Source organism: Pocillopora damicornis, chromosome 1, assembly GCF_964200805.1.
Source record: "Pocillopora damicornis chromosome 1, jaPocDami1.2, whole genome shotgun sequence".
Classification (NCBI taxonomy): domain Eukaryota; kingdom Metazoa; phylum Cnidaria; class Anthozoa; order Scleractinia; family Pocilloporidae; genus Pocillopora; species Pocillopora damicornis.
The window spans coordinates 24,908,657-24,920,994 of NC_142670.1; the positions used below are offsets into that span (position 1 = coordinate 24,908,657).

The 12,338-nt window shown below is 35.0% G+C and overlaps 1 protein-coding gene and 1 long non-coding RNA gene across 2 annotated transcripts in view; one reads left to right on the forward strand and one right to left on the reverse strand.

Annotated features, from left to right (window-relative positions):
• The window catches only part of LOC113673250 (protein scribble homolog), a 39,204-nt gene that overhangs the window by 8,170 nt on the left and 18,696 nt on the right, over nt 1-12,338 (forward strand). The window contains exons 8-21 of the mRNA XM_089207824.1: nt 105-249; nt 350-422; nt 582-627; nt 745-828; nt 1,023-1,138; nt 1,835-1,901; nt 2,412-2,511; nt 4,787-4,926; nt 5,899-6,033; nt 6,643-6,816; nt 6,936-7,157; nt 7,478-7,511; nt 11,332-11,459; nt 12,178-12,267. Of these exons, the coding sequence (XP_089063950.1) occupies nt 105-249; nt 350-422; nt 582-627; nt 745-828; nt 1,023-1,138; nt 1,835-1,901; nt 2,412-2,511; nt 4,787-4,926; nt 5,899-6,033; nt 6,643-6,816; nt 6,936-7,157; nt 7,478-7,511; nt 11,332-11,459; nt 12,178-12,267 (1,554 nt within the window). The remainder of the gene's footprint in view (nt 1-104; nt 250-349; nt 423-581; nt 628-744; nt 829-1,022; nt 1,139-1,834; nt 1,902-2,411; nt 2,512-4,786; nt 4,927-5,898; nt 6,034-6,642; nt 6,817-6,935; nt 7,158-7,477; nt 7,512-11,331; nt 11,460-12,177; nt 12,268-12,338) is intronic.
• On the reverse strand, nt 244-8,562 carry LOC149052925 (uncharacterized). The gene is made up of 4 exons (XR_016187035.1): nt 8,369-8,562; nt 7,969-8,110; nt 4,970-5,056; nt 244-857 (listed from the first exon to the last, which is right to left on the reverse strand). It is a non-coding gene; the product is annotated as an uncharacterized LOC149052925 (long non-coding RNA).

The following is a 12,338-nucleotide window of genomic DNA, read 5'->3' on the forward strand; positions in this document are numbered from 1 at the left end:
GGCAATCAAACCCTAAAGTCATGTCACATCCAGAGAGAAGTGACAGATAAAGAAGTAAATGGGTTACTGAATCAATAAGCTGCTGATCTTCTTCTTTTTATCAGGAATTGGGAAGCCTCAAGAAACTTCAAATCTTTGATGCATCAGAGAACAAGATTGAATATTTACCAGATGAAATTTCTGGTTGTGTTGCTCTAACTGATTTCCATTTATCTCAAAATTTGTTAGAAGAACTTCCTGATACCATAGGTATGTACAGGGTTCCTGCAGATTCTTTAGTGATCACTCAGCTGTATGTGTTCTAAAACTTCAAAAACATTGGTCATCCTTTCTTGATTAACTTTTGTAGGAAAACTTAAGAAGCTGCAGTTGATTAAAGTTGATCAGAACCGGCTTCTTGCTCTAACACCTGCTGTGGGAGGGTGAGTAAGTTTTTTTTTATATGGGAGGAGAGGTGCAGGTTGGTATGCATTGTTGGAATGAGTATATAGGGTGAAAAGGCTGTTTGTGGCCTGTCAGAAAGATGTTACTGTTGACAAAAATAAGTTGACAAAATGCAATATTCTCTGTCTACATTGCAGACTTTCCAGCTTACAAGAATTAATTTTAACTGAAAATCTCCTTGAGGTATGTTATTTCATTTCTGACAGGTATTGAGAAAAAAAATTATATCCACCAAATTGTTGACGGGTAATTGTGAGTTCTACTGACACTTCTGGTTTCTTTCTTATTCTATTTGAACAGGAAATCCCTTCGACAATAGGAAAACTCCACAAGCTAACACATCTTAATGTAGATAGGAATAGACTTACAGCTTTGCCAGTTGAGGTTAGGTTCTTTTAAATGTTATTTCTTCCCTAAAACCAAAAAAAAAAAACGTTTGAATTTTTCCAAAGAATATAGAGGATTTCTTTATGTCAATTTTAAAAACTACTTATATCATAAATTTTTTTTCAATTGACAACTGGTGATATTAATAACCAATGAATTGCATTACTTTAATTATGTTGAACATCTTGCAGATTGGAAGCTGCACAAGATTGAGTGTTTTTTCTCTAAGAGAAAATTGGCTGACACGTTTACCGTCAGAAATCGGCAACTGTAGAAATCTTCATGTTTTAGATGTATCAGGAAATAGGTGAGGAACATGGTATAAATGCATTTTTAGTTTTTGTCCAAATGATTGATACACTTAACTGCAACAAGTCCAGCCAAAGATCTATGTTGTTATTCTCCCTTCTGGCTAAAATAGGTTTCCCAGGTAATTTTTACTAGGAATCTAGATAACAATTTCCTCTCAGAAGTTTGTTGATTCTAATTACTCATTTGGTGGATAAAGTACTGAAATTGTGAGGAGAAGTTACTTATTAAGGAATCATATTTGGGTGAAAAAAAGGTTGAATCTAGAGCTTCGGCATGTTTTTTGAGTCTCTGCTATGCATAAAGCAATCTTGAATGGAATCAGAAATTGTAAATTTGTTGAGGTGTTGAAAGAAAATAAATTCCAATCAGTAATAGACTAGGTTAAAAATGGAATCAAAAATTGCTCCTTGTTGTTGAACAACGAGAGTAAGGGTACTTGTAAAAACCTTTGTGTTATGTACTGAATATACTCAAGTTAGTATGTCTTCATAATTAATCACTCATGACTATCCAGTTGAAAAGGATGTCTTTTCAGGCTTTTGTAAAAAACAAAAAGATTAAGTGATGTTTAGTTTACAACTTCGATTAAAATACTTTTCACACATGCAAACTGTGATACCTTTTTCTTATGGTTTATCAAAGTTAGTGTTTATATTTCTCTTTAACCAATTGTCTGTTTTGTGTAAAAAAGGTTGGAATGTCTTCCACTAACAATTGGATCTTTGCCATTGAAGGCATTATGGTTATCAGAAAACCAGGTATTAGAATATCATTACTTTGTTTAATAAATTTTTATTTTCAAAAGGAATCTGGAAGAAGGATAACTGTTAGAACTTTCATTCTTGCCTGATTGATGGTATAGTATATGTAGACACATTCTGGTTATTTCTTTCACTTTTGAACAACATATATAAACAGCTGTTGTTGGATGGAAAATTACAAAATTTGCTTAATGGAATTTCAATATTTTGTGATTTTTCATCAGCTCCTTTTGGTAACATCAGGTAACTGAGTTGCCATTTTAAGATGGCAGATTAGCTCATGGTTTTGGCTGGCTACCAGCTTTTGTTGGCAGCTCAGGATTTACCTGCATAGTTGAGATGTGGAACTCTTGAGAGCTTCCAAGAAAAATTCTGCTTGAAGACCTTGAGAAGCTCATCAGTCAACCGTACTTTCTCTTATTTGTTTCAACTGCAATTTGGTGACTTGTTTTGTACAGTTATTGGTTGAAAGGTAATTGAATGGTATATCCTCTCTGTTTTTACCAGTCTCAACCAGTGCTAAAACTTCAAACAGACGACGATGAACAGACTAACAGTAGAGTGCTCACGTGTTTCCTTTTACCACAACAAGGCCTTGGAAGTTTAGGTAAATATATGTTGAATGTATTTCCATGCATTTTTTTGCAATTTGTCAATTTTGTGGACAGAATTTTCTGCACTGTCTTGAATTAGGCTTGCTTGAATGGATGAAAATTTGTCAATGAATTATAATTGTGAAGTAGAATTGTTTGTCTCATATTGTGATCACTTTGAATGTGGATCACAATGTTTTGAGTCTTTCTCAGTCTTCTTCAGTGTCTGGAGAAGACTCACAGAATGCACTTGAAACACTGTGATCCAAATCTATAGTGTCTACATCGAGAGAAAAATGATTATACCTCATGTACAAGTGTATTCACCATGACGGCTAAATGCCCTCTTCAGCTTGTGACCAATAATTATTCTTTCAAATTAAGCAGTAATCTGTATGTTATTTTGCTCTGCTGACCATTATGCATTTCTTAAGGAGTTTCGAGAATTTACATTCCTTTTCTAGTGCCTCAAATACATGTATTCTGACTCACAGAACTTTGAATTGCATAAAGAAGATTAAGAAAAAACATTTTCTTTTACGAAGCTCTTTGAATTTTCATGTTTTAGAGAGAAGATTAATTTTTGTCACTGTTTTAGATGTTTTCCCTTCTTTGTTTCAACACCATTTTTCAGCTGTAACCAACCAATAACAACTGAAATTGTGAATTCTCATCTGTCTGCTGAATTGCATTTCCTTTTAGTGTTAATTTGTTGAGATGAAATTTTAGGAAGAAAGAATTGTGTTTATTATTCAAGCTTTGATGGATCTGGCACTAAATTATTATTGTGCAGTTATTTGCATTTAAATCCTTCTTCTGGCACTTAAAAGACAGTTAAAGTTTCCACTTGTTTTAACTGTATGTTTGATGAATGAAATGATATTGTGGTACAAAATTGTTATGTAACTGGGTCATTCACATCAGAAAGTCTTATCTGTCTTCATTTAGGTCATTTTATTATTACAGACGTTCAGTACAGATTCAAAATATTGGGAATTTACAAAGAGCTTGCTGTTTTGAATATGCTCAACACTGTGTAATCAGAAGCAGGTGTAAAAACATAATATGTATACTTTAATTATGAAAATTTGAATAATAATGATGGCACCAATGTACATTGTACAGTAACCAGTGTTGGGTTTTTCACCAACTATTCAATAACAACCACTATATGCCATGACTTTAGAAACCTTAAATATGTATTTGCATCTACATGTATGCAAACTAGTTCGAAGCAATGGATTGTTTTTGCTTTAAAGTTTTATAACTGGCACTATTTTATCATGGGGTGCCAAAATGGGACATACGGTGTCAATCAAGGTGATTTATATTTTGTAGTATTTTTATTTCATATATTCAGTGCTTTCAGACGTAATTTGTATTTTTGTGCCAAGCTGCAATTCTAATATGTCCCTTTTCAATCTATCTACGACTTCTAAATTTTGAGTTTACGCTTTAATTGAATGATACTATTTGTCCTTTGTGTGTGTTTGCGAATAAAATGTAGATTTCTTTTCTTTTAAACTGCAAATGTGGAAGGCAGTTATTTTTCCCTAAAAGACAGAGCTAAAAATTTGTCTCTGATTTTGGGTAAAATTATTGTAAAAGAATTTATTTCTTAAAATCTTTAGTATTCTTCTTTCAATGCGGTATTCAATCTAATGGTACATGTAGACACACAACAGTTTTCTCCATTAATCAGGTTTTGTCTCCAATAGTTATGGAAATGCTTATTTTCTATTGGCTGTAAGCAGTTTCAATCATGTTATGTCTTTTAGATTTATTTGTGTCTTAATTCCCCTCTTCCTGCTTAGTTACAATGTAGAATTTCATATTTATATCTGTAGGAAAACATTCTTTTTATCTGGATTTACATAAAATGAAATGGTCAAAGTAGTGTCATACTGTTTTTTAATGAAGCTACCTCAAATTTATGTTCCAGGTGCAGCATTTTAAACAATTTTATTGATTTTTGTTAAGCAGTGTTATTCTGGAGTGTCAACCTTCTACTGTCAAAATCTCATGAATAATTCTTTTACTGTCTGCCATAAAATTCTTATGATATAAGCTGGGAGAATTGCCATCGGATCAATTAATCCCCCAATGCATTTTTTGCTATATTCTTATCACCTATCTGCTTGATACTGTATTCAAATTGTAAGGAGAAATTCTGTCTTGGTCACTCATGGGAATTACATGGTCAAGGTCAGCATAACCTCTCAGACACATTGGCCTAAGACCTGTTGTTCCAAAGGTTGTTTCACATTATAATTTTCTTGGTTTCTTCAGATTCGCTCACAAATGATTTAACACATGGAGTGGCATTTGAGAATCTTGCACATGATGAGATGGGGGACATTGCTCGACCACGGAGTGGAAGCCTACCAGCAGTTCAGTTCGCAGAGGATTCTGGAGACAGTGATAAAGAGGTGAGTAGGAGTGAAATACTTAAGTACAGACTTTACCTCTTACCTTTTCTTCCCTAAACTTTGACTTATTTCGTTTTGATCATGATTGTCCAGGGCCTGGTTGCTCAAATGCTCAAAGGTTAGCATCAATCTAGAATTAAATGATAACCTTGGTTTTAATTTCTCTTGTAGATGAGAGTGTTAAGAGCTTAGGTTTTGTTGGATTTTATCTCAATGTGACTCAAAACTAACAGGGAAAAATTAACAAGAAAATCCCTTTGCAGAGCTATAAAAACTAATTTTAAAGTTTACACCTAACCCTTTAACTCCCAGATCAAATTTGTAATTCTCTTTACTGTCAACCATATAATTCTTATAATGTTAGTTCAGAGAATTTAGTATTGGATCAACTAATTATCCCAAAACTGATATTTTTCTTTATTCTCATCATATATGTACTTGATATTGCATTGATATTGTAAGGAGAAATTCTGTCTTGGTCACTCATGGGAGTTGAAGGGCTAAACCAGGATTAGGTTTACTGTGTTTAAAGCAACCTGGCCCAGGTACTGACAATAGTACTTCTCAAGACTGCTCTCAGTGGCAACTGATGTTTTGACAACCTGAGTGGAAATTACCATCAGGGATGAACAATCAAACTATATGGTCAAATGTGACCTTCTGGCTTAAAACATTTACGGTTTTGATGACAATTGAAAAGGCTTTTGACTTACACCATGATTGTTATTTGACTTAGAGGCCACCAGAATACTTAGTGACTCTGTGATAGAGTATTGGTCTACAAATCTTTTATAGTCTGAGTTTAAACTCCTCATTGGGGACTCATATTTGTCTTTGTACCATGCAGGTTCCTGGATTGTTTGTTTGTTTGTTTGTTTTTTTAACCAAGAAATTATGATAAGCCTTTCACATTTGCTAAGAAACAAACAATGTTTCTTACAAATGATGTAATAAATGTTTCTTTCTTTGCAGAGTACATTCATCAGACATGACACACCACACCCTAGGGATCTCAAATCTCGCCACCCAAAGATAACAATGCACAAAGTGCACAAGGGCACAGATCCTGTGGATGGTGTGATACTCAAGTCACGCAAGTCCTTCACAGTATGTATCACACTACATTGTTATTTCCTGGAAAAAACCTAGAGAGCTATATTTGATACATTTGACCCTTTTCTGCTACAAAATCAGTCATGGCATTTAAGAAAAAGAATTAAGGGTCCTGCATACTTAAATTCTTTGAAATTTCTTGAATGTAAAGTATATCTTTGAGCAACAGGTGATTATGTTTTGATATCCTATTTTGAGCTTCAGAACACAAATGTAGGAGAAACAATACATATCCTTGTTCTGTGAGTTTATATCCTCACAGGCTGGTCACATATAGACCCTGCTGGTATGTTAGTTTCACCCTTTATCTCTTGGAAGTGATCAACATGCAAAATATCCCCACATTATCTGGCAAACAGATCATGAGAATATTAAAAAAAAAGTCAGTAGAAGTTGTTGCCTTAATCTAACACCAAATTCTCATGGCTGATTTACAAGGAAATGTGCAGCAGCAAGAGGGGATAGTCAACAATCAAATCTTGGGAGTGAATGGGTTAACCTGTGTCTCGGACATCTCCTGGTCTTGATTTTGCTAATTTCTTTCTTGGAGTCTAGGAGGTCTTTGTCAGCTGTGCACAATTATTGAAGTTACTTTGATTTTAGGATGAGGAAAGTGGATCTGATACTGAATTTCGACCAAGAAGAGCAAGTTTTGAAATGAAACCTGAGATAGCTGACAAAAAACAGGTAACAGTTCCAGAAGCAAGGAATGAAAAGAAGGGAGTGGGATTTGCTGTGGAAACACAAGAACAGACTGAAAAACAACCTGAGGAACAGGTCAGATACAAGAGCAAATTGTCAAATTTTTTGGTTGGCACATATGTGCAGTGTGAGTCTGTGTGTCTGGTTAACATTGCATTGGCACAGATGGGAAAAGTGAGATGTTAATCTTGTAGGGTTCAGGTTCAGAGGATGATGGTGAAAGAGAGCAAAGAATTCGTTTTGAAGGAGAGGACCACCCTGAAACAGAGAAGCATGATAAATTACGGAGACGCGACACGCCGCACTATCTGAAAAACAAGAGGATTGATCTCCAATCAAACAACCAGGACAAAGTCATGGAAATATTAGCTAAAGCTGGAAGCCGTGATGGTGATGAAGAACACAAGAATGATTCTGTAAGCCACCACTTTTCTTGTCCTTGAAAAGAAGCTGTACTTGCAGTTGTTGTAATTATTATTTCAGTCTTACAGCTCTATTGATTTCAGTTCAGAGAATTTGGCATTGGATCAACTAATAATCCCCTTACAGATGTTTCTTTGTTCACATCTCTTCTCTGCTTGACAATGTCTTGATTTTTTTTAAGGATAATTTTGTCTTGGTCCCTTTTAGAAGTTAAATAGTTAAACATTTGATCATGCCACAACATACACAACTGAATGGAATTTCTTTATTGAAGTCCTGATTACATGTTTTTGCTGTTTTTTTGATGTTGTAGAATGAAGATGGCAGACTTGATGGGGAAACAGAAGGTATGTTGAGTCTTTGTAACAACTGTAACAGGTATAATTAGGTAGTATTGCTATTTAATGTGCACTCAGAACTTTCCCAAAGAAGCTAAGAGCAACAACGCCATTCTTACTCTAAGTTTACATTCTTCATAATTGTTTGACCATAATTTTGTACTACTTGCATAAGCCTTTTACCAGCAGCTTACCCAGTCCCCCTATATATGACTCTAAGTTCCCTATTTAAAAAAGTCACCTTTAAGGCAACCTTCAGGTGTACAATGGTCGCCATAGAAAAAACAATTTGGTCACCGTAGGAAAAGAATGTGGTTGCTATAGAAAAAAATCATCATATCAATGAAAGGACACTTCATGTTGCATTATCAGCATTTGTTGGTTTGAAAATTGATTCTCTGGCTGGAGTTCCACTGGCTACTTGATAACATGTTGCTGGTTACTCAGGTCAAAATAGTTACCTTACCTTTTGGCCCTTAATAAACTTTTCACAGTCACATACATTTGCAGAGTCTGAGGCCTACTTCAAAACATTTTGAATCTCTTGCTTGCTCTCCAAAGATGAAATCTCCAGACAGTTTGCCAAAGATTTTCTTGTATGTTTAGACCTGAGAATTTAAAGAAATAATTTTTTAGGCACTGCAGAGACTGAGAGGTTTTAAAAAACTAATCTTCACATGAAAAAAGCAGAGACAATTGTATGACTGAAGAAACATGGAGTTTATGTTCCTGTTTATGTTTGTGGGCATAAATATGTTTTGGGCCTAACTTAGAGTCATTTTGGCAGCTTGGGTTGAAATGACCCTGAGAAGGACTCAAAACATATTTATGCTCAAAGACATAAAGTCTTTTACTACTATTCTCACTTTGAATGGCATTGAGAAAGTCATGCAAGTGTGGGAGCTTTTAGCCTGCCAAAATCTTCCATTTTAGCCCACAAAATGCACCACATTACATGAAAAAGTGACAATAATATTCCTTTTCTAGGTTTCTTAGTGAATATAAATTTGAAAAAGTTGGCAGTGGTGAATATCGCGAGAATTCTACTTCATTGCTAAGAAATCAAATATGGTGTTGAATTTTTTTTCCAGCTGTCTATATAATTGAATTCACACTCCTAAATTGTGGCATAAATTAGCCTTTAAACAGGTAATTGTGGTAATTTATGATTTTGTTGAGAATCCAATATCTCAATAGGTGGGTGGAATGTTCAAAGTCCTTTATGTAAAGCTTTTACTCTACAAAATTCTCAAGAGCTGAATCACCAGTAAAATTACGATATATTTGATAGTAGAAATAGTTTTTGTTTTGATCTAAGGACTGAAAAGAGTTTAGAACTTTTGAAAATTAATAGAACCTGTGCAGTTAATAGTTGAAACTATCAGTGCCATCTTGTGGCAGTAAGTGGACCATGATAGATTGTTGAAAGCATTAAAACATGTGATCTGTTTATATGAAATACACGGAATATTAATGAAGTATCCAAATATGGGTAATTTTAAACAGAAATAAAAATTTTGTTTGGCAGGTATTCGGGAAACTTTCTTTAGTTCCAGAAAAAATTATGACTACTTTCTGTCTTCATATTTTGTGGCATTATCTCACTCTTGCAGGCTGAAAAAATTACTCTTTTTGGTTTGAATTGAACATCTACTCTGAACAAAAATATAAAAATCATCACTGAAATTAGTATGGTTTTCATGAAGTCTGCTTGTAGAAATAACGTTGAGTTTATTTGAAACGTAGAATTGTAAGTGTTAATAATTTTTCTGTTAATGTAGAGATTTTTCATTGTGTTTTCTTAAAGGCTCCTTTATGTTTATAACAACAGGCTTTGTTTTAAATTATTCATAACTTTTTGCCACATGTTGTGTTTTGAGGAAAAAAGACCTGCTTTACATATCAAGCTTTTGGTTGCACCTATGTGTATGTGTTTAATGCGCTCTGGCCACTTTGTACAGATTTCAAGATTCTTCCTCTTTGCTAAGCTATAAAATATGGTTGTCTCTGTGTTAGGGACATATGGGCCGTTTACAGTGGTTTGGTCAGGTTAGGATAGGCTATTTAATTTCTGGTTCACAGCTTTTGCCACAGTTATCAATTTGATGTCCGTGTTACAGACATCACATTTGTGAATGCAGCTGTAGACTGCTGCCTTTTGACAGCTGTGAGTCGCAAAGTTGGAGCTGTTAAAAGACACCAGTCTTCACATTCTTGTTTGTTGTATTTTTTTTCAATTTACTCCTTCACTCTCAGTTTTCAAGATTTAGGAATTACCTAAGGGAAACTTAAGTTTTCTCTGCAGGAAATCCAGAGGAAAATTTTTTTATCTTTCAATGAAGTACAGTGTTCGTGAAGCAATTTTGAACTAATGGTTTGTTAATGGTAATGTTACAGGAGAATATACTCCTTAGCAAAGAGTTAAAAATTACGGTGAGAAGAGGATTTCATGCGTAATGTTACCATGCTTACCAAAATTTTTTGTGTAAAATAATTTAGAGCTTGAATAATAATTCTATTTTCATCATAACAGGTGCCATACCCGGTAAATCCTTGCAAATGTGTAAACACAGGTTTTAATTATAAAAACATAGTTTCAACGTTATTCAAAACGGGTTTTATTTCTTAGAACTGGCGAAGGGGATTTGGTCTCGGCGCTCTGAAAGTTTCTCTTGTTATTTTAAATACAGAAATTAGCCCAAATAAAGAGCGAAAAAAAGAGGAAAATTAAATTGGTGCGTTGGATTTCTTAGTTTCCGCACCGTGCAGTAAATAATGGTTTAGAAAACTACCTAGAAAAAAAATAGAGATTAAATATAACTGATTTGGATTGAATGTTGAGCAACGTTAAAAATTTTTTCAATGTTGTGTAGTTTGCTAAAAGGGAAACTAAACAAATCTGTCAGCGAGCATTTCATTGTGATTTGCATATTACTATCTGTTTTATTTAATTTTGTTATAAGGTTTAGCTGAGTTCAAGATAAGAACTGAAATTTGAAGTGAAACATTTGTATTATGTGTGACTATCATTGGTACATAGTTTTATCTTAATAATGTGAGGAAAAATGTGGTAATGGCTGTCGATAACAGACATTAATAGATTTAGTAATGTTGATTAAGGACAAAAACTTTTCCCATTTAAAAGGAATGATTGCCGTTGTATCTACAGAAAAATGAATGACTTATGCATGCTCGAAATTCAATTTTTATTTTTCCCATTATTAATGAGGAAGAATATTGGGCTGAAACGTTTGGCCGGTTATGTTCGGGTTAAGGGCACCGTGACCTCGTTGAAGTAAACCTCGTTGAAGTAAACCTCGTTGAAGTAAACCTCGTTGAAGTAAACCTCGTCGCTTGATTCCCACTGTGCCACTCTCTGGTTTGAAATGGGAGTAGCAATACGAAACAGCCTCAACTGCTACAAACGATTTCCTAATGACATGCTATTTGCTTTATTCACATCAATTTCATCGTAACTGTTTCTGTATTATATATCGTGTTAAGAGCAGCGTTGCGTCAACTACTTTGACGAAGGGCTGACGCTCGAAACTTCAGCTTTAAAAACTCTTTACGGCGGCCAATTTACGTTATCTACTCAGTTGATAAAACCAAATTATCTTGCAATTTCCCCCTTCCCTTCTCTCCCCCCCCCCCCCACCCACTCACTGATGCTGCACTAAAGTTTCCTTAGAGCTTACCCCCTTTGTTTACATGACATGGGTTGACTTGGTTGCTAATTACATTCTTAACAAACTGGCTGTTAAAGAATGTTAACTATTTTTGTGTTGTTTTACCAACAAAGATATGTGTTGTATTTGTTATTTTTTAGAGGGTCCAGCACTAAAGAGAAAACCAACTCCTCCAAAAGGATTTGTTGGTCTCACCAGTGAGGAAGAGATAGCTGAAAATGACGACGATGAACAAGAGCTTGTTACGGTCACGAAAGTCGTGGAAGAGGTACTAAGTGATTTATGTGGTGACAGAGAAGTGGTTGTGTTAGGATTGAGGTGGGGAGGGTGGGGTTTAAACCACTCAACTAGGTGAGCATTAGTTTAGGTTCAAAGTGGAAAGAAACTGTTTAGGGTTCGCCAGTTCGAAGCTAAGTAACGTTTTGGAGAAAGTAATATGAAAAGACAAGTGTCATACTTTTGTATTGTTGTATTCAACGTCTCATTGCACAAGTAGAAAATATTTCAGGCAGAGAACCTTTTAACTATATGGAAAGCGGAGAGGAAAAAGTCAGATTGTCAGTTATAACTTTGTTTGCTTATTTTCTTTGTTGCCTGGGGAAAGATTAAACAGTAAGCCTCGACTTGATATGCTCGATCCAGTTCTCCTGACACATGTCCAAACGAATCGAAAGTAGCTTATATTCTATTTCATGTTTGATGGTCTGTGCAGCTGGCGGTTTTGTGCGCAGCCTTTAAATAAAGCTGCAAAGCTGCAAGAGGTTTGGGACAGAAAATAGTGCGAAAACTCAAGTATTCGCTACTCGTTACGCAAATCCGCCGCCTTTCTGTCCATCGAGCACCCAAAAGTACATTGATTAAAGCTCCCATTTTTTAAATAAGAAAAACAGTCAGGGACAAACTTGGCAATGACTTGAAATACGGAGATTTTCCGGTTGCTCCGATTGTATTTAGCTATGTCTTGAGTATTGTTCTTTCCTCTGCAGATTGAATACACGATCCACCGGAACAACAAAGGCCTTGGAATCAATATTGCCGGTGGAAAAGGTTCGACTCCTTATATGGGAAATGACGAGGTAAGAGAGAAGATCAGGTTTGATCACATTCGCTTCAGCCGTTTGAGTTTTTTCTGTCGTTAAATTTCTGT